The sequence below is a fragment of the Salvelinus fontinalis genome, chromosome 2 (genome assembly GCF_029448725.1).
Source record: "Salvelinus fontinalis isolate EN_2023a chromosome 2, ASM2944872v1, whole genome shotgun sequence".
Lineage (NCBI taxonomy): Eukaryota > Metazoa > Chordata > Actinopteri > Salmoniformes > Salmonidae > Salvelinus > Salvelinus fontinalis.
Genome location: NC_074666.1, coordinates 99,305,152 through 99,323,193, shown reverse-complemented (window position 1 = coordinate 99,323,193; position 18,042 = coordinate 99,305,152). Strand labels below are relative to the sequence as shown.

Here is an 18,042-nt window from a genome sequence, read left to right as displayed (position 1 = left end):
CTGTAGTAACACTAGTCCTGTGTGAATAGGGCTTTGCTCTTAATAATAGCCCAACTCCAGCAGAATTCAGTTTTTCTTACAGTAAAATAATACATCAAATGTAGGCAAAATGTGGACTTGGGAACAGGAGTAGAGAAATATGATTTATTCTTCTTCATCATGAGAGAATGCAATGCTCAGTTAGATACCATCTGTAGAGGTGCCGTCTTCATCATGAGAGAATGCAATGCTCAGTTAGATACCATCTGTAGAGGTGCTGTCTTCATCATGAGAGAATGCAATGCTCAGTTAGATACCATCTGTAGAGGTGCTGTCTTCATCATGAGAGAATGCAATACTGAGCCACTTGTGTGGGTTGTAGACTCCGTCTCATGCTACCACTAGAGTGAGAGCACCGCCAGCATTCAAAAGTGACCAAAACATCAGCCAGGAAGCATAGGAACTGAGAAGTGGTCTGTGGTCACCACCTGCAGAATCACTCCTTTTTGGGGGGTGTCTTGCTAATTGCCTATAATTTCCACCTTTTGTCTATTCCATTTGCACAACAGCATGTGAAATGTATTGTCAATCAGTGTTGCTTCCTAAGTGGACAGTTTGATTTCACAGAAGTGTGATTGACTTGGAGTTACATTGTGTTGTTTAAGTGTTCCCTTTATTTTTTTGAGCAGTGTATATATATATATATATATATATATATATATATATATATATATATATATATATATATATATATATATATCATTCCATTGCTATCAATACTATATTGGACATGACTATATATATCTATATATTTCCATTGCTATCAATACTATATTGGACATGACTATATATATCTATATATTTCCATTGCTATCAATACTATATTGGACATGACTATATATCATTCCATTGCTATCAATACTATATTGGACATGACTATATATATATATCATTCCATTACTATCAATACTATATTGGACATGACTATATATATATCATTCCATTGCTATCAATACTATATTGGACATGACTATATATATATCATTCCATTGCTATCAATACTATATTGGACATGATTTGTAATGATCCTATGATGACAATGATCAACTTCGGTTGATGGATTCATTCATTATTAACCAACTGATTGATTGATTACTTAATTGGACAATTGACTGACCGATTGACTAACTGATATACCATACTGACCTGCGCCACCAGGCTGAATCATTGATTTATTGATCAATATCTTGCTCCTGGTCACCAGCAGCATGGTACAGCTCACCGGTCTGTACAGCATATGAATCTGTGTGTCTGTGTGTCTGTGTGTGTGTGTGTGTGTGTGTGTGTGTGTGTGTGTGTGTGTGGCTGGCCAAATCTGATATTTTGCCCAATTATTGGCAAGAGCTGAATCTGATTGGTCAAACAAAGTATTAGGGAACAAATATATATCAGAATTGGGCAGCGTGTGTAAACGGAGCCATAGAGTGATCTGCAGGACAGCCCTCAGCACGTATCTGATCCACACTGAGGATGACCACATGCTACATGTTAATGAATTAATCAACTAGATGGAATCTGATTGGTTGGAGTTAATTGGTTAGTATACTGTTTACTTAATTGATACATTGATAGATGAATACAGTGACTGATTTGATTGAATTGCATATTGATTGATTTGTAGACAGATGATTTGATCGATTGATTTGCTGTTCAGACCTGATCAGCACACCTACCTGGACCATGCTGCTGATGACCATGGGCAGCATGTTGAGGGGGAAACGCAGGATGTTGAACAGAGCCAGAGACACAAACGCCTTCTGAGCATCCAGCACGTTCCTCTCATCTATCATCACATACACTGTGAACGTAGACAGCGCCACCTGGGGGATGGGAGGGGAAAGACATGTTAAATATCATATAACATCATAACATATACTGAACGTAGACAGCGCCACCTGGGGGATGGGAGGGGAAAGACATGTTAAATATCATAATATAACAATACCGTCACATACACTGAACGTAGACAGCGCCACCTGGGGGATGGGAGGGGAAATACATGTTAAATATCATCACATACACTGAGGGGAGGGTAGAGACAATCAAAGACAATGTTAAATATTTATGTCAGTAAGATGGGACATAGGTAGACCAAGTGCCCATGTAAGAGTGAGTGTGAGCATGTGTGTGTGAGCATGTAACTCACCAGGAAGGGAGCACAGACCCAGGTGAAGGTGGATATTGCCCCCAGGTAAGCAGCCTTCTTGAGGACACGGAGCTCGCTCTCTCTGATGGCTGACACCTTGTCTTTGAAGGCCAGCTCCCACGCATACAGCTTCAACACCTTTAGGTTCAGGTTCAGGTTTAGGTTCAGTTTCAGGTTTAGGTTCAGGTTTATTTGAACATCTCGGTACATATTCAGAAACATTGATCAAATTTGTGTCTGTCTCAGCTCGTCTGGCTGTGTCTGTCTGGCTTAATAAACCCCAAACTGCAAACCTAGCCCATCTGGCACTCCAGCCAGACTAGAGGAAATGCTGAAAGAACTGGAATCTGAAGTATTTGACCCCAACCGTGACATGCAGAAACATACATAAAATGTGATACAAATTCAAACAGTATATAAACCTCATGTGAAAAGATATGTGATGTGATACCTTGATGCCGTTGAGAACTTCGTTCATCAGCTTGATGCGGTTGTCTTTACTCTTCATCTGAGCTACCTGGCGATCACAACACACAACGCTGGCTATTACATCTGAGCTACCTGGTGATCACAACACACAACGCTGGCTATTACATCTGAGCTACCTGGTGATCACAACACACAACGTTGGCTATTACATCTGAGCTACCTGGTGATCACAACACACAAAGCTGGCTATTACATCTGAGCTACCTGGTGATCACAACACACAACGTTGGCTATTACATCTGAGCTACCTGGTGATCACAACACACAACGCTGGCTATTACATCTCTGCTACCTGGTGATCACAACACACAACGCTGGCTATTACGTCTCTGCTACCTGGTGATCACAACACACAACGCTGGCTATTACATATCTGCTACATCGCTGCAACAACTCAGCTACGAGTCGCTACATATCTACTACATGTCTATTACATCTCTGCTACATCTCTGCTACATCTCTAGTGATACCTGGTATGTTGTGAATAAGGGGTCAGAGAGGTCCCTGGTATGTTGTGAATAAGGGGTCAGAGAGGTCCCTGGTATGTTGTGAATAAGGGGTCAGAGAGGTCCCTGGTATGTTTTGAATAAGGGGTCAGAGAGGTCCCTGGTATGTTGTGAATAAGGGGTCAGAGAGGTCCCTGGTATGTTGTGAATAAGGGGTCAGAGAGGTCCCTGGTATGTTTTGAATAAGGGGTCAGAGAGGTCCCTGGTATGTTGTGAATAAGGGGTCAGAGGTCCCTGGTATGTTGTGAATAAGGGGTCAGAGAGGTACCTGGTATGTTGTGAATAAGGGGTCAGAGAGGTCCCTGGTATGTTGTGAATAAGGGGTCAGAGGTCCCTGGTATGTTGTGAATAAGGGGTCAGAGAGGTACCTGGTATGTTGTGAATAAGGGGTCAGAGAGGTACCTGGTATGTTGTGAATAAGGGGTCAGAGAGGTACCTGGTATGTTGTGAATAAGGGGTCAGAGGTACCTGGTATGTTGTGAATAAGGGGTCAGAGAGGTACCTGGTATGTTGTGAATAAGGGGTCAGAGAGGTACCTGGTATGTTGTGAATAAGGGGTCAGAGAGGTACCTGGTATGTTGTGATTAAGGGGTCAGAGAGGTACCTGGTATGTTGTGAATAAGGGGTCAGAGAGGTACCTGGTATGTTGTGAATAAGGGGTCAGAGAGGTACCTGGTATGTTGTGATTAAGGGGTCAGAGAGGTACCTGGTATGTTGTGAATAAGGGGTCAGAGAGGTACCTGGTATGTTGTGAATAAGGGGTCAGAGAGGTCCCTGGTATGTTGTGAATAAGGGGTCAGAGGTACCTGGTATGTTGTGATTAAGGGGTCAGAGAGGTACCTGGTATGTTGTGATTAAGGGGTCAGAGAGGTACCTGGTATGTTGTGAATAAGGGGTCAGAGAGGTACCTGGTATGTTGTGAATAAGGGGTCAGAGAGGTACCTGGTATGTTGTGAATAAGGGGTCAGAGAGGTACCTGGTATGTTGTGAATAAGGGGTCAGAGAGGTACCTGGTATGTTGTGAATAAGGGGTCAGAGGTACCTGGTATGTTGTGAATAAGGGGTCAGAGAGGTCCCTGGTATGTTGTGAATAAGGGGTCAGAGGTCCCTGGTATGTTTTGAATAAGGGGTCAGAGAGGTACCTGGTATGTTGTGATTAAGGGGTCAGAGAGGTACCTGGTATGTTGTGAATAAGGGGTCAGAGAGGTCCCTGGTATGTTGTGAATAAGGGGTCAGAGAGGTCCCTGGTATGTTGTGAATAAGGGGTCAGAGAGGTCCCTGGTATGTTGTGAATAAGGGGTCAGAGAGGTACCTGGTATGTTGTGAATAAGGGGTCAGAGAGGTCCCTGGTATGTTGTGAATAAGGGGTCAGAGAGGTCCCTGGTATGTTGTGAATAAGGGGTCAGAGAGGTACCTGGTATGTTGTGAATAAGGGGTCAGAGAGGTACCTGGTATGTTGTGAATAAGGGGTCAGAGAGGTACCTGGTATGTTGTGAATAAGGGGTCAGAGAGGTCCCTGGTATGTTGTGAATAAGGGGTCAGAGAGGTCCCTGGTATGTTGTGAATAAGGGGTCAGAGGTCCCTGGTATGTTGTGAATAAGGGGTCAGAGGTCCCTGGTATGTTGTAAATAAGGGGTCAGAGAGGTACCTGGTATGTTGTGAATAAGGGGTCAGAGGTCCCTGGTATGTTGTGAATAAGGGGTCAGAGAGGTACCTGGTATGTTGTGAATAAGGGGTCAGAGAGGTACCTGGTATGTTGTGATTAAGGGGTCAGAGAGGTACCTGGTATGTTGTGAATAAGGGGTCAGAGAGGTACCTGGTATGTTGTGAATAAGGGGTCAGAGAGGTACCTGGTATGTTGTGAATAAGGGGTCAGAGAGGTCCCTGGTATGTTGTGAATAAGGGGTCAGAGAGGTACCTGGTATGTTGTGAATAAGGGGTCAGAGGTCCCTGGTATGTTGTGAATAAGGGGTCAGAGAGGTACCTGGTATGTTGTGAATAAGGGGTCAGAGAGGTACCTGGTATGTTGTGATTAAGGGGTCAGAGAGGTACCTGGTATGTTGTAAATAAGGGGTCAGAGAGGTACCTGGTATGTTGTGATTAAGGGGTCAGAGAGGTACCTGGTATGTTGTGATTAAGGGGTCAGAGAGGTACCTGGTATGTTGTGATTAAGGGGTCAGAGAGGTACCTGGTATGTTGTGATTAAGGGGTCAGAGAGGTACCTGGTATGTTGTGAATAAGGGGTCAGAGAGGTACCTGGTATGTTGTGAATAAGGGGTCAGAGGTCCCTGGTATGTTGTGATTAAGGGGTCAGAGAGGTACCTGGTATGTTTTGGTCTTCATGGCGATCACACCGTTGATTGGCACCATCAGAACCATTACAGCCACGCCAGCCAGCACCGACGGACCCAAGTTCTACACAGGACATGACATCACAAACCATTGAGAACTTAAGATAACAACAGTCCCTGCTGCGTATGTAACAAAGTTGGATTCAGAACCTCACTCCTTAGCTTGAAATGTGTCTACTTGCTCCATCAAAATGCTATCCAGATCCCTCCCAGTTAGTAACAAGTACCTGCCACAGGAATTACAGGGCCAGTATGACCTCTTGGTTTATTTAAAGATCTTTGGTGAGTACCTGCCACAGGAAGTACAGGGCCAGTATGCCCTCTTGGTTTATTTAAAGATCTTTGGTGCGTACCTGCCACAGGAAGTACAGGGCCAGTATGCCCTCTTGGTTTATTTAAAGATCTTTGGTGAGTACCTGCCACAGGAAGTACAGGGCACGTATGACCTCTTGGTTTACTTAAAAATCTTTGGTGCGTACCTGCCACAGGAAGTACAGGGTCAGTATGACCTCTTGGTTTATTTAAAGATCTTTGGTGTGTACCTGCCACAGGAAGTACAGGGCCAGTATGACCTGTAGAGGAGCAGACCAGACCATGTTGATGTATGTGACAAGGTCCATGAAGCGCTGGGCGTCGACCGACATCAGGTTGACGATCTCTCCCACTGTAGACGTACGCCGCGCCGCGTTACTGATCACCAGAGCCTGGGAGAGGGCAGAGGTTAGAGGTTAGATAGGGGTTAAGGGTCACTGAAGGGTTGACAAAAGTCAGATCAATCAATCATCGGGAGAATCATCGGCAGAATATTGATTGAATGATTAGTACACCTACGATCAGTAGCGGTGTGGTGCATCATGCCAAATTAACTCTCAATCAATCACTGATCAAATAAATCAATCACTAATCAAATAAATCAATCACTAATCAAATCAATAACTGATCAAATCAATCAATCACTGATCAAATAAATCAATCACTAATCAAATCAATCACTGATCAAATCAATCAATCACTAATCAAATCAATCACTAATCAAATCAATCAATCACTAATCAAATCAATCAATCACTAATCAAATCAATCACTGATCAAATCAATCAATCACTAATCAAATCAATCACTGATCAAATCAATCAATTGATCAGCAAAATATATATTTTTTATTTTTTTATTTTTATGAAACCTTTATTTAAATTGTACCTTTATTTAACTAGTCAAGTCAATAGTGATTACCTTCCTGTAGACAGCTCCTACTATAGCAGTGCGTAGCCTCATTCCCGTGACGAAGCACACATGGAAGTACTTCTGCAGGATGAGGGTCTGGAAACAGGTACAAACGAACAGCAGAGCGGTGTAGAAGTAGCCCTGCCACGAGGGGGCGCTAGAGTCATTCACAAACTGGATCAGCAACCTGAGGGGTTTGGAGGTCAGGGGTTAGCAGGTCAGGGGTCAAAAGTCAATGACACAGCCTGAGAGACGATGATAAAAGAGGTCAAATGTCAGTGGGTAGGGACGGCAAGAGAGATGGACACAAAAGGCCCCAAGGGTTCTTCTGACAGTCTGAAACAATAGATCCGTTTGGTGACGGCAGAAAAAACAACAACTCTGATTTCTAATAATTCTAAGAGCACGTGAACACAGCAAAACAGGTCAAACATCCATACAGGCTGAAATGACAAGAGCGAGAGAAAGAGAGGACTGTGTGCACGTTGTACCCAAACTACAGTATTTTTGGATATTATATATCTTGGAAAAACTGTCCTGTATTAGAATGACTTACTTTCGGTTCTTCTATCAAATATGTTTTACGTTTGGAAATGAACTAAAATGTTTTGAACTTATTAGGGAAAAAAATGAAGTTTATTGTAATGAACAGAATGCATCAGTGGTTCGTATTCCCTGCAACTTTCTGCAGAGGCAACGGCACGGGAATGACCGGCACGGGAATGACCGTGTGTGTGTGTGTGTGTGTGTGCGGTCCGTGTATTGTCCACCCCTGTGTGTAGCCGTTAGCGATGCTAATGATAACCGTCTTCAGGTAAACGGAAAGGCTTTAACAAAAAACCTTCTCAATTCAAAAAGTACAAAGTAGCATCTGCCTACCTGGCATCTGCCTACCTGGCATCTGCCTACCTGGCATCTGCCTACCTGGCATCTGCCTACCTGGCAGAATCATGATGATCTGCATCAATCCAGTGGGCATTAGTTTTTCAAACTCCATCACGTGTGCAACAAAAACACCGCTAACAACACCAGGTGCCTGGGCACTTAACCTCGGCCCCGGGCCTGGGCACTTAACCTCGGCCCCGGGCCTGGGCACTTAACCTCGGCCCCGGGCCTGGGCACTTAACCTCGGCCCCGGGCCTGGGCACTTAACCTCGGCCCCGGGCCTGGGCACTTAACCTCGGCCCCGGGCCTGGGCACTTAACCTCGGCCCCGGGCCTGGGCACTTAACCTCGGCCCCGGGCCTGGGCACTTAACCTCGGCCCCGGGCCTGGGCACTTAACCTCGGCCCCGGGCCTGGGCACTTAACCTCGGCCCCGGGCCTGGGCACTTAACCTCGGCCCCGGGCCTGGGCACTTAACCTCGGCCCCGGGCCTGGGCACTTAACCTCGGCCCCGGGCCTGGGCACTTAACCTCGGCCCCGGGCCTGGGCACTTAACCTCGGCCCCGGGCCTGGGCACTTAACCTCGGCCCCGGGCCTGGGCACTTAACCTCGGCCCCGGGCCTGGGCACTTAACCTCGGCCCCGGGCCTGGGCACTTAACCTCGGCCCCGGGCCTGGGCACTTAACCTCGGCCCCGGGCCTGGATTGCTGGCGCATAGAGCCTGGTAACGCCGTGCTACAAAGTGAAACTTGAAAAGGGTTCGGAACATTTTTGAAAATCGCCAATGAAAATATATGTTGTATCGTATTGAACATATTAGTGGAAGCCCACTTGATTCTGAGTTCGGGGGTGGGGGGGGGGGCAAATAAAGTTTGAAAACTATTTCTAAGATGAGTACATTTTCTTAATTGACTTGGAAACTCTGACATTTTCTGACGCTCAACCAGTTAGCAAGTCGGAAATGTCAGAGTTACCTAGTTCCGACTAGCACGTGAACACGGCACCAATCACTTGAGCTGCTCACGCTCTGAAGTCCACAATGTAGGGGGCGGTTCTAAGGGTTAAGATAGATGGTGATGGACAGAGATAGATGGTGATGGACAGCCAATTAAAACCGGCGGCTGTTTTGGCGGCTCCTGTCATCGACTTCCAGTCAAGTTCCATTCTGAGGCGCTGTGAAACCCCAAGGTCTCGACAGAGAGAGAGCAGGCTGGTGGATCATTGGCCACCTGAATTGAAGGGTAACTTTAAGATAAGGAGAGTAGAGAAAAACCGACAACTACCCCCCTACTAGAAGAGAAACACCTACAACTACCCCCCTACTAGAAGAGAAACACCTACAACTACCCCCCCCCACGTGAGAAACACCTACAACTACCCTCCCCCACAAGAACAGAAACACCTACAACTACCCCCCCCACACTAGAAGAGAAGACCAGGCAAAAGCATCTCACCTACCTGAGTATATTCGGCCCCACGAACATGAGAATGTCCTGGATGATCTTGTAGAGTGCAGAGATGAGGAAGTAGGGTCCGAAGGTGAGACAGAGGGCCCAGAACAGAGAGGGTTCTCTAGTCTTCTGGGGTGTCTTCATAATCAGGATCTCTGACTCCTCTACGGGGACACCCTCCTTCTTCTCTCCCCGAGGAGCCTTCTTAGGGGAGTACAGAGTCTTCTCCTCCGGTCTGGGAGAAAGGTACGGGGGGAGAGAAGGAGTTATTTAGCTTGTTTTTGTTCTTTGAACATTTTGCTACGGTGTGCCCTGATGAACATGACCTTTTGACCTTGCCTGAGTGCAAACGTGCCAGGATGTGCAAGTACGCGTGTGCATGCCTGCACGTATGTGTGGAGGTGTGTGGTTCCTGGTGGGTTCTCCTGACCTTTTGACCTTCAGGCACTCGTTGTTCCAGCGGCGTACGAGCTGAGGGACGACCCTCTGAGAGCGGTCCTCTGAGTTCAGACACCACAGATCCTTCTGTTCTAACGGACGCTTATAACCTGTTACTATCAGACTGGAGGAGAGGGGGGAGATAGAAAGAGAGAAAGAGAGCAAAATGAGCGAGAGAGAGAGAGAGAAACACACAGAGAGAGAGAGACAGACAGAAACACAGAGCGAGAGAGAGAGAGAAAGAGATAGAGAGAGAAACACACAGAGAGAGAGAGAGAGAGACAGACAGACACACAGAGCGAGAGAGAGAGAGAAAGAGATAGAGAGAGAAACACACAGAGAGAGAGAGAGACAGACAGACAGAAACACAGAGCGAGAGAGAGAGGAAGGAAGAAAGGAAGGAAGGAAACAGTCAGCACTAACACTTCCTGTAGAAACAGAAACTCATGCCTGCTGTTTCCAGAGGGGTGTACTACGACCCAGGATCAATGAGTTCGCCATCTAACTTCCATAAGCAACAGAAACTCCTGCTGTTTCCAGAGGGGTGTACTACGACCCAGGATCAATGAGTTCGCCAGCTAACTTCCATAAACAACAGAAACTCCTGCTGTTTCCAGAGGGGTGTACTACGACCCAGGATCAATGAGTTCGCCATCTAACTTCCATAAACAACAGAAACTCCTGCTGTTTCCAGAGGGGTGTACTACGACCCAGGATCAATGAGTTCGCCATCTAACTTCCATAAACAACAGAAACTCCTGCTGTTTCCAGAGGGGTGTACTACGACCCAGGATCAATGAGTTCGCCAGCTAACTTCCATAAACAACAGAAACTCCTGCTGTTTCCAGAGGGCTATACTACGACCCAGGATCAATGAGTTCGCCAGCTAACTTCCATAAACAACAGAGACTCCTGCTGTTTCCAGAGGGGTATACTACGACCCAGGATCAATGAGTTCGCCAGCTAACTTCCATAAACAACCAGAGACTCCTGCTGTTTCCAGAGGGGTGTACTACGACCCAGGATCAATGAGTTCGCCAGCTAACTTCCATAAACAACAGAAACTCCTGCTGTTTCCAGAGGGGTGTACTACGACCCAGGATCAATGAGTTCGCCCTCTAACTTCCATAAACAACAGAAACTCCTGCTGTTTCCAGAGGGGTGTACTACGACCCAGGATCAATGAGTTCGCCCTCTAACTTCCATAAACAACAGAAACTCCTGCTGTTTCCAGAGGGCTATACTACGACCCAGGATCAATGAGTTCGCCCTCTAACTTCCATAAACAACAGAAACTCCTGCTGTTTCCAGAGGGGTGTACTACGACCCAGGATCAATGAGTTCGCCAGCTAACTTCCATAAACAACCAGAAAGTACTATTGTTTTCCCCAGTTCATTAAGAAAGCTAAACATAGATGTGTTTTTGGTTGTTGAGTCAATTAGACCATGCCAAAAGTTATTTTAATATATTTAGGCACGTTTAAATAGATTTTATCTTCTAACAGCTCACCCAGTGATCCACCAGAAGCTGATTCTGGACAGAAAGGAAGCTCCGATCTCAGGACAGGGATTCTGCAACCGGCAGGAGATGGAACACACAGTTAGAAACAAACACACACACACACACACACAAAATGGTGTCGGCTGATGTATTCGGTGATTTATTTAGGTCTATGTCTGAAAGGTTATAGAGCAGCTATTCTACACCCATAGCCCCGCCGACACACAACACAACCATTCACCATCTTCTGCACTCATCAAATGTAGGCTCAGCACCGTTTTCATCCACTTACGAAGAAGAAAATGTCGGCCAAGCTTTCTGTAATGTCAAGTAGGTTTGGGCGGTATGCCGTATATACTGGGGTATTTGGAAATAGCCACTGGGATGGTTTTTCAATACCAGCAATACCGTTAACTATTTATTTTAAATGTTTTACTACATTTCAATATTTTGTAGATACTTTAAGTAAATATCCGCAGTCAACTTGTGCAATAAATTAGGAGAAAAGATTACGTTCTTCATTTTACCTGTCACATCCATTTTTCATGATGAAGTTTACAGGTAGTCCCCCAGTCACATGGTGTTTGTTTACAAGCACACAACGATGAGACCGGAGCCTTGTGAGTCACTCACTGTTGTGCAGTACGTGCCAGGTGACCTAGTTACCGTATGGAATTCACAGATAAGTGTTCGTCAGCTAGATATCTTAACTGTCTAAATGGTGCTAAATGCTCTGCATGTGGTTTGCTAGCTTAGTAGCTAACGATCTAGCTAAGTAGTTTGTATCTTTTCTAAATCAAGCTTCGCTTGGTAACAGCAGAGAATCCCTCCTGGATCACTGGGGGGGATTATACATGTACTTGTTAGCATCGCTAACCTTTCGGATTACAGAGGCTCAGTGGGGTTTGAAGAACAGCGCCTCGTGTTTAGTGCCGGTATTACCAAATGTTTAGTGCCGGTATTTAGGTATTACCGAATATAGGTATAGATGTTAAGTGCCGGTATTTAGGTATTACCGAATATAGGTATAGATGTTAAGTGCCGGTATTTAGGTATTACCGAATATAGGTATAGATGTTAAGTGCCGGTATTTAGGTATTACCGAATATAGGTATAGATGTTTAGTGCCGGTATTTAGGTATTACCGAATATAGGTATAGATGTTAAGTGCCGGTATTTAGGTATTACCGAATATAGGTATAGATGTTAAGTGCCGGTATTTAGGTATTACCGAATATAGGTATAGATGTTAAGTGCCGGTATTTAGGTATTACCGAATATAGGTATAGATGTTAAGTGCCGGTATGTAGGTATTACCGAATATCCCGGGATGGCACAAAGTCGGTATTAAAGACAATCTGGAAACCGCCCGATTCCAATGTCAACCATCGAAATCAATTCATTCAAATTCTCCTCCATTGGCTTGATAGCACACAAATTGTCCCAATTCATAATCCCACAATTACTGCAGCCATTTGCCAGTGCATTGATCATGAAATTGAAAGCCTGTCTCTATACAATGCCTCATGATAATGTACAAACTATATGAATAGGCATACAACATTAAAGAGAAGACAAGGCTATTTGAATAATCATTTCTTGATCATGGTTCATTTGGGACGGGGGGAAAGTAATTTCAGAGGGTCTGCTGTCAGAAGTTCCCTCCAGCTGAGAAAGACACTAATGAAACACAGGTAGAAATAGATTGTTTTCTGTTAGAAAAATCCCTTTAGCCTATACTGATGTGTCAGCCTATTAAATGCATGTTATCTTGCACAGTTTAATATAAACTAAACCTCTGTACAGATTTCTGTTCATTCAAAATCTCTCTCTACAGCTGCCAGTGCGACCACAGCATAGAGATGGATAGCTAGACGGTGAAGCCCTCTACGGGCTGTTCTATCACAGAAGCGATCAATAGCAAAGATCAGAGGTGAGCACTCTATCCATTTTTATGGACAGCTGTCAAGACATTTCTCCAAACAGCCTTTTTCCACTCGCTCAAGAATCATTGAGGAAACCGCGAGTGTTACTAGAAAACATAACGAACAATATTCCAATATTTGAATACAGTCACTTTTAATATTATTTAGTTACTCATGAAAGTAATATAAGACTGAAACACGTTACCCTCAACACACACACACACACAGTATCCATGTTGTTATTGATCTCTGGACTGTCTGACTGTTAGTTCCATTGTGGGAGTGGAACAATAACACAAGAGAACCCATCCTGGTAACTGGTAAACCTGTTGCTAGCACAATAACACACACAGCTGGCATTCACTTAACACACACAGCAAGATCCACACACACTTCTCACAGTCACGCAACATTTACTGTTTGACACAGCAAGCACTCATACAAGCACACACACAGCTAAACACACACACACACAGCGTGCACTAATTTATACAAACACAATGTGCCGACACGCAGAGACATAACAAAAACACCCAGAGAGACATAGGGCATAGAGACACTGTGTGTGTGTGTGTGTGTGTGTGTGTGTGTGTGTGTGTGTGTGTGTGTATGTGTGTGTGTATATGTGTATGTGTATGTGTGTGTATGTGTATATGTGTATGTGTGTGTATGTGTGTGTGTATATGTGTATGTGTGTGTGTATATGTGTATGTGTGTGTGTGTGTGTGTGTGTGTGTGTGTGTGTGTGTGTGTGTGTGTGTGTGTGTGTGTGTGTGTGTGTGTGTACTCACAGCGTCTTTGGATGCCTCTGAGAAGAGAGGAGGCTGGTCTGAGAGGGCCGACAGGAGCAGAGAGATGAGCAGCAGTGTGTAGTAGATGTAGAACGTTGTGTATCTGAACACACACACCGTCGACGGCTGGGAGGAAACATATGGAAACACTATTAAAAAAGACCTTTCTTTCATAGACCTCCAAGTCTGAGACAGTTTACTGGCAGTAACATAAGACTGGACTCTTCTTGTTACACATGGGCTGAACCACACACAACTAAAACTGGGTGATGTGGACAGAAATCCATATGACAAATCAGTGATCATTTACACTAAATCATTTATGGGGGAGTTGCTCGAGCTGGGCGATATGTCTAAAAAGTAATATCGCGAAAAATGTCATTATTTTTCTCAATAACAACAAAGTCCTCAACAACATTTGTTTTGTTTTTATGGAGAGTTACTTTACATCAGGAGCAGAACTCTAGACATGTGTTTCCAGGGCCAGGTAAGACAACTGAGATGGTAGACTATGATTCAAAAAGTAAGATATTCCATCCAACATATCCAGGGAAGGCTTGGTTGATATGCAACCTGTCAAAAGGATCCACAAAGATCACATATTTTTGGCCTCTTCAGAGAATTGGCTGACATCTTTGTACATATTGGCCTGTAGACTATATGATTCACCACCTGAGGGAGGGGGACCTCAAAACACTAAGCTAGATTACTAACTGTAGACATGATGTTGTTGCTAGGTTATGTAGGTTATGTAACCTATGTAGGTTAATCGAACTATAAATATGTTGTTGCTAGATAGCCATGTAGGCTAATCTAACTAATAATATGTTGTTGCTAGATTAATCAATTAGCATACTAGCCTTTCTAGCAACAACATATTTACAGTTAGCCTACATGGCTATCAGTAAATGTAGACTAATGTCCTACAGAAACTTCCCAGCTCTAGGCCTAGGCTACTTGATGTAGGTCTATTCACAGCAAATGGCGCGCACCGCTCGGCTCCCTGGGTTCATCAAAACTAACTCCAGCCTAGTCCGGTTGTAAAGTGGTGCCATGAACACAATATTAAGAGGTGAGAAATACTTGGAATACTCCCAGACCGCTGTGACTCTCTGTAACTACAACACCACTAGTTGCTTTGAGAACTGTTTTTTTTCCCACAGTAGCATTTTGAGCAGCGGTCATATGATTATTCTTCTCAGAATGCATCTCTGCCTCCTCCATGTCACAGTGGAAAGAGGAAGTGAGTCAGCAGCCGACAGCCAAACAGAGACAGGCAGAGACTTTCATAGCAGGAATCAACATAATGCATAGGCTATTACTGTTGACCAAATTATGGTTCTAGAACAATCCTGGTTCTAGAACAATCCACAGGGACGTTGAGTAGCAAAATCACTCCAAATGATGGTTCTAGAACAATCCACAGGGACGTTGTGCAGCAAAATCACCCCAAATTATGGTTCTAGAACAATCCACAGTAAGAGGTAGCCTATGTCTGTAATTCTGGGTTCATCGTCCCAGCTCTAACACACAACCTCTCTCTCTCACCTCGTTGATGGCTTGTATGATCTTGGATCTGAATGTGACGGTAGCACAGAGGACGGCCACCAGCCAGAAGTTGAGCATCACCCCTGAAGACTGGACTCCTTTTAACCTCTCATACTGGGTCAGGAGGGTGGCTAGCAGCTGGGGAGAGAACACACACACACAAGGACACACACACACACGTTTAATATTATGCAGTTGATCCTCGCGGGAATTGAACCTGCGACCTTGCTGTTGCTAGCGCCCTGCTCTTACCAACATGTATTAATCATGCCCAGGTGTTAATAACACTATAAAAACCACTCCTCCTACTGACTACATTCACACAGTATTATATTGAATCACTACATACTGGGACTATGACAAGGCAGCAGAGTATTGAATCACTAGATACTAGGTACTGGTAGACACAGTATTATATTGAATCACTAAATACTGAGACTATGACAAGGCAGCAGAGTATTGAATCACTAGGTACCGGGTACTGGTAAACACAGTATTATATTGAATCACTAAATACTGAGACTATGACAAGGCAGCAGAGTATTGAATCACTAGATACTAGTAGACACAGTATTATATTGAATCACTAGATACTATGTACTGGTAGACACAGTATTATATTGAATCACTCGATACTGGGTACTGGTAGACACAGTATTATATTGAATCACTAGATATTGGGTACTGGTAGACAGTATTATATTGAATCACTAGATACTGGTAGACACAGTATTATATTGAATCACTAGATATTGGGTACTGGTAGACAGTATTATATTGAATCACTAGATACTGGGTACTGGTAGACACAGGAGTATATTGAATCACTAGATACTGGTAGACACAGTATTATATTGAATCACTAGATACTGGTAGACACAGTATTATATTGAATCACTAGATACTGGGTTCTGGTAGACACAGGATTATATTGAATCACTAGATACTGGGTACTGGTAGACACAGTATTATATTGAATCACTAGATACTGGGTACTGGTAGACACAGTATTATATTGAATCACTAGATACTGGTAGACACAGTATTATATTGAATCACTAGATACTGGGTACTGGTAGACACAGTATTATATTGAATCACTAGATACTGGTAGACACAGTCTTATATTGAATCACTAGATACTGGGTACTGGTAGACACAGTATTATATTGAATCACTAGATACTGGTAGACACAGTATTATATTGAATCACTAGATACTGGGTACTGGTAGACACAGTATTATATTGAATCACTAGATACTGGTAGACACAGTATTATATTGAATCACTAGACACTGGGTACTGGTAGACACAGTATTATATTGAATCACTAGATACTGGTAGACACAGTATTATATTGAATCACTAGATACTGGTAGACACAGTATTATATTGAATCACTAGATACTGGGTACGGGTAGACACAGTATTATATTGAATCACTAGATACTGGTAGACACAGTATTATATTGAATCACTAGATACTCGGTACTGGTAGACACAGTATTATATTGAATCACTAGATACTGGTAGACACAGTATTATATTGAATCACTAGATACTGGGTACTGGTAGACACAGTATTATATTGAATCACTAGATACTGGTAGACAGTATTATATTGAATCACTAGATACTGGTAGACACAGTATTATATTGAATCACTAGATACTAGGTACTGGTAGACACAGTATTATATTGAATCACTAGATACTAGGTAATGGTAGACACAGTATTATATTGAATCACTAGATACTGGTAGACACAGTATTATATTGAATCACTAGATACTGGTAGACACAGTATTATATTGAATCACTAGATACTGGTAGACAGTATTATATTGAATCACTAGATACTGGGTACTGGTAGACACAGTATTATATTGAATCACTAGATACTGGGTACTGGTAGACACAGTATTATATTGAATCACTAGATACTGGTAGACACAGTATTATATTGAATCACTAGATACTGGGTACTGGTAGACACAGTATTATATTGAATCACTAGATACTGGTAGACACAGTATTATATTGAATCACTAGATACTAGGTACTGGTAGACACAGTATTATATTGAATCACTAGATACTGGGTACTGGTAGACACAGTATTATATTGAATCACTAGATACTAGATACTGGTAGACACAGTATTATATTGAATCACTAGATACTGGTAGACACAGGATTATATTGAATCACTAGATACTCGGTTCTGGTAGACACAGTATTATATTGAATCACTAGATACTGGGTACTGGTAGACACAGTATTATATTGAATCACTAGATACTGGTAGACACAGTATTATATTGAATCACTAGATACTGGTAGACACAGTATTATATTGAATCACTAGATACTGGTAGACACAGTATTATATTGAATCACTAGATACTGGGTTCTGGTAGACACAGGATTATATTGAATCACTAGATACTCGGTACTGGTAGACACAGTATTATATTGAATCACTAGATACTGGTAGACACAGTATTATATTGAATCACTAGATACTGGGTACTGGTAGACACAGTATTATATTGAATCACTAGATACTGGTAGACACAGTATTATATTGAATCACTAGATACTGGTAGACACAGTATTATATTGAATCACTAGATACTGGTAGACACAGTATTATATTGAATCACTAGATACTGGGTACTGGTAGACACAGTATTATATTGAATCACTAGATACTGGTAGACACAGTATTATATTGAATCACTAGATACT

The 18,042-nt window shown here is 43.3% G+C and overlaps 1 protein-coding gene across 5 annotated transcripts in view; it reads right to left on the bottom strand.

Annotated features, from left to right (window-relative positions):
* Positions 1 to 18,042, bottom strand: part of abcc1 (ATP-binding cassette, sub-family C (CFTR/MRP), member 1) — a 59,694-nt gene that overhangs the window by 34,429 nt on the left and 7,223 nt on the right. For all 5 annotated transcript variants that reach the window (XR_008756038.1, XM_055897353.1, XM_055897320.1 and 2 more), the window contains 11 exons: positions 15,293 to 15,430; positions 13,745 to 13,870; positions 11,038 to 11,099; positions 9,520 to 9,651; positions 9,097 to 9,324; positions 6,765 to 6,942; positions 6,074 to 6,235; positions 5,503 to 5,595; positions 2,637 to 2,702; positions 2,186 to 2,323; positions 1,713 to 1,859 (listed from right to left, as the gene is read on the bottom strand). Coding sequence is in view for 4 of the 5 variants with exons in the window: in XM_055897353.1 (XP_055753328.1) it covers positions 1,713 to 1,859; positions 2,186 to 2,323; positions 2,637 to 2,702; positions 5,503 to 5,595; positions 6,074 to 6,235; positions 6,765 to 6,942; positions 9,097 to 9,324; positions 9,520 to 9,651; positions 11,038 to 11,099; positions 13,745 to 13,870; positions 15,293 to 15,430 (1,470 nt within the window). In the remaining variant the exon portion in view is untranslated. The remainder of the gene's footprint in view (positions 1 to 1,712; positions 1,860 to 2,185; positions 2,324 to 2,636; positions 2,703 to 5,502; positions 5,596 to 6,073; positions 6,236 to 6,764; positions 6,943 to 9,096; positions 9,325 to 9,519; positions 9,652 to 11,037; positions 11,100 to 13,744; positions 13,871 to 15,292; positions 15,431 to 18,042) is intronic.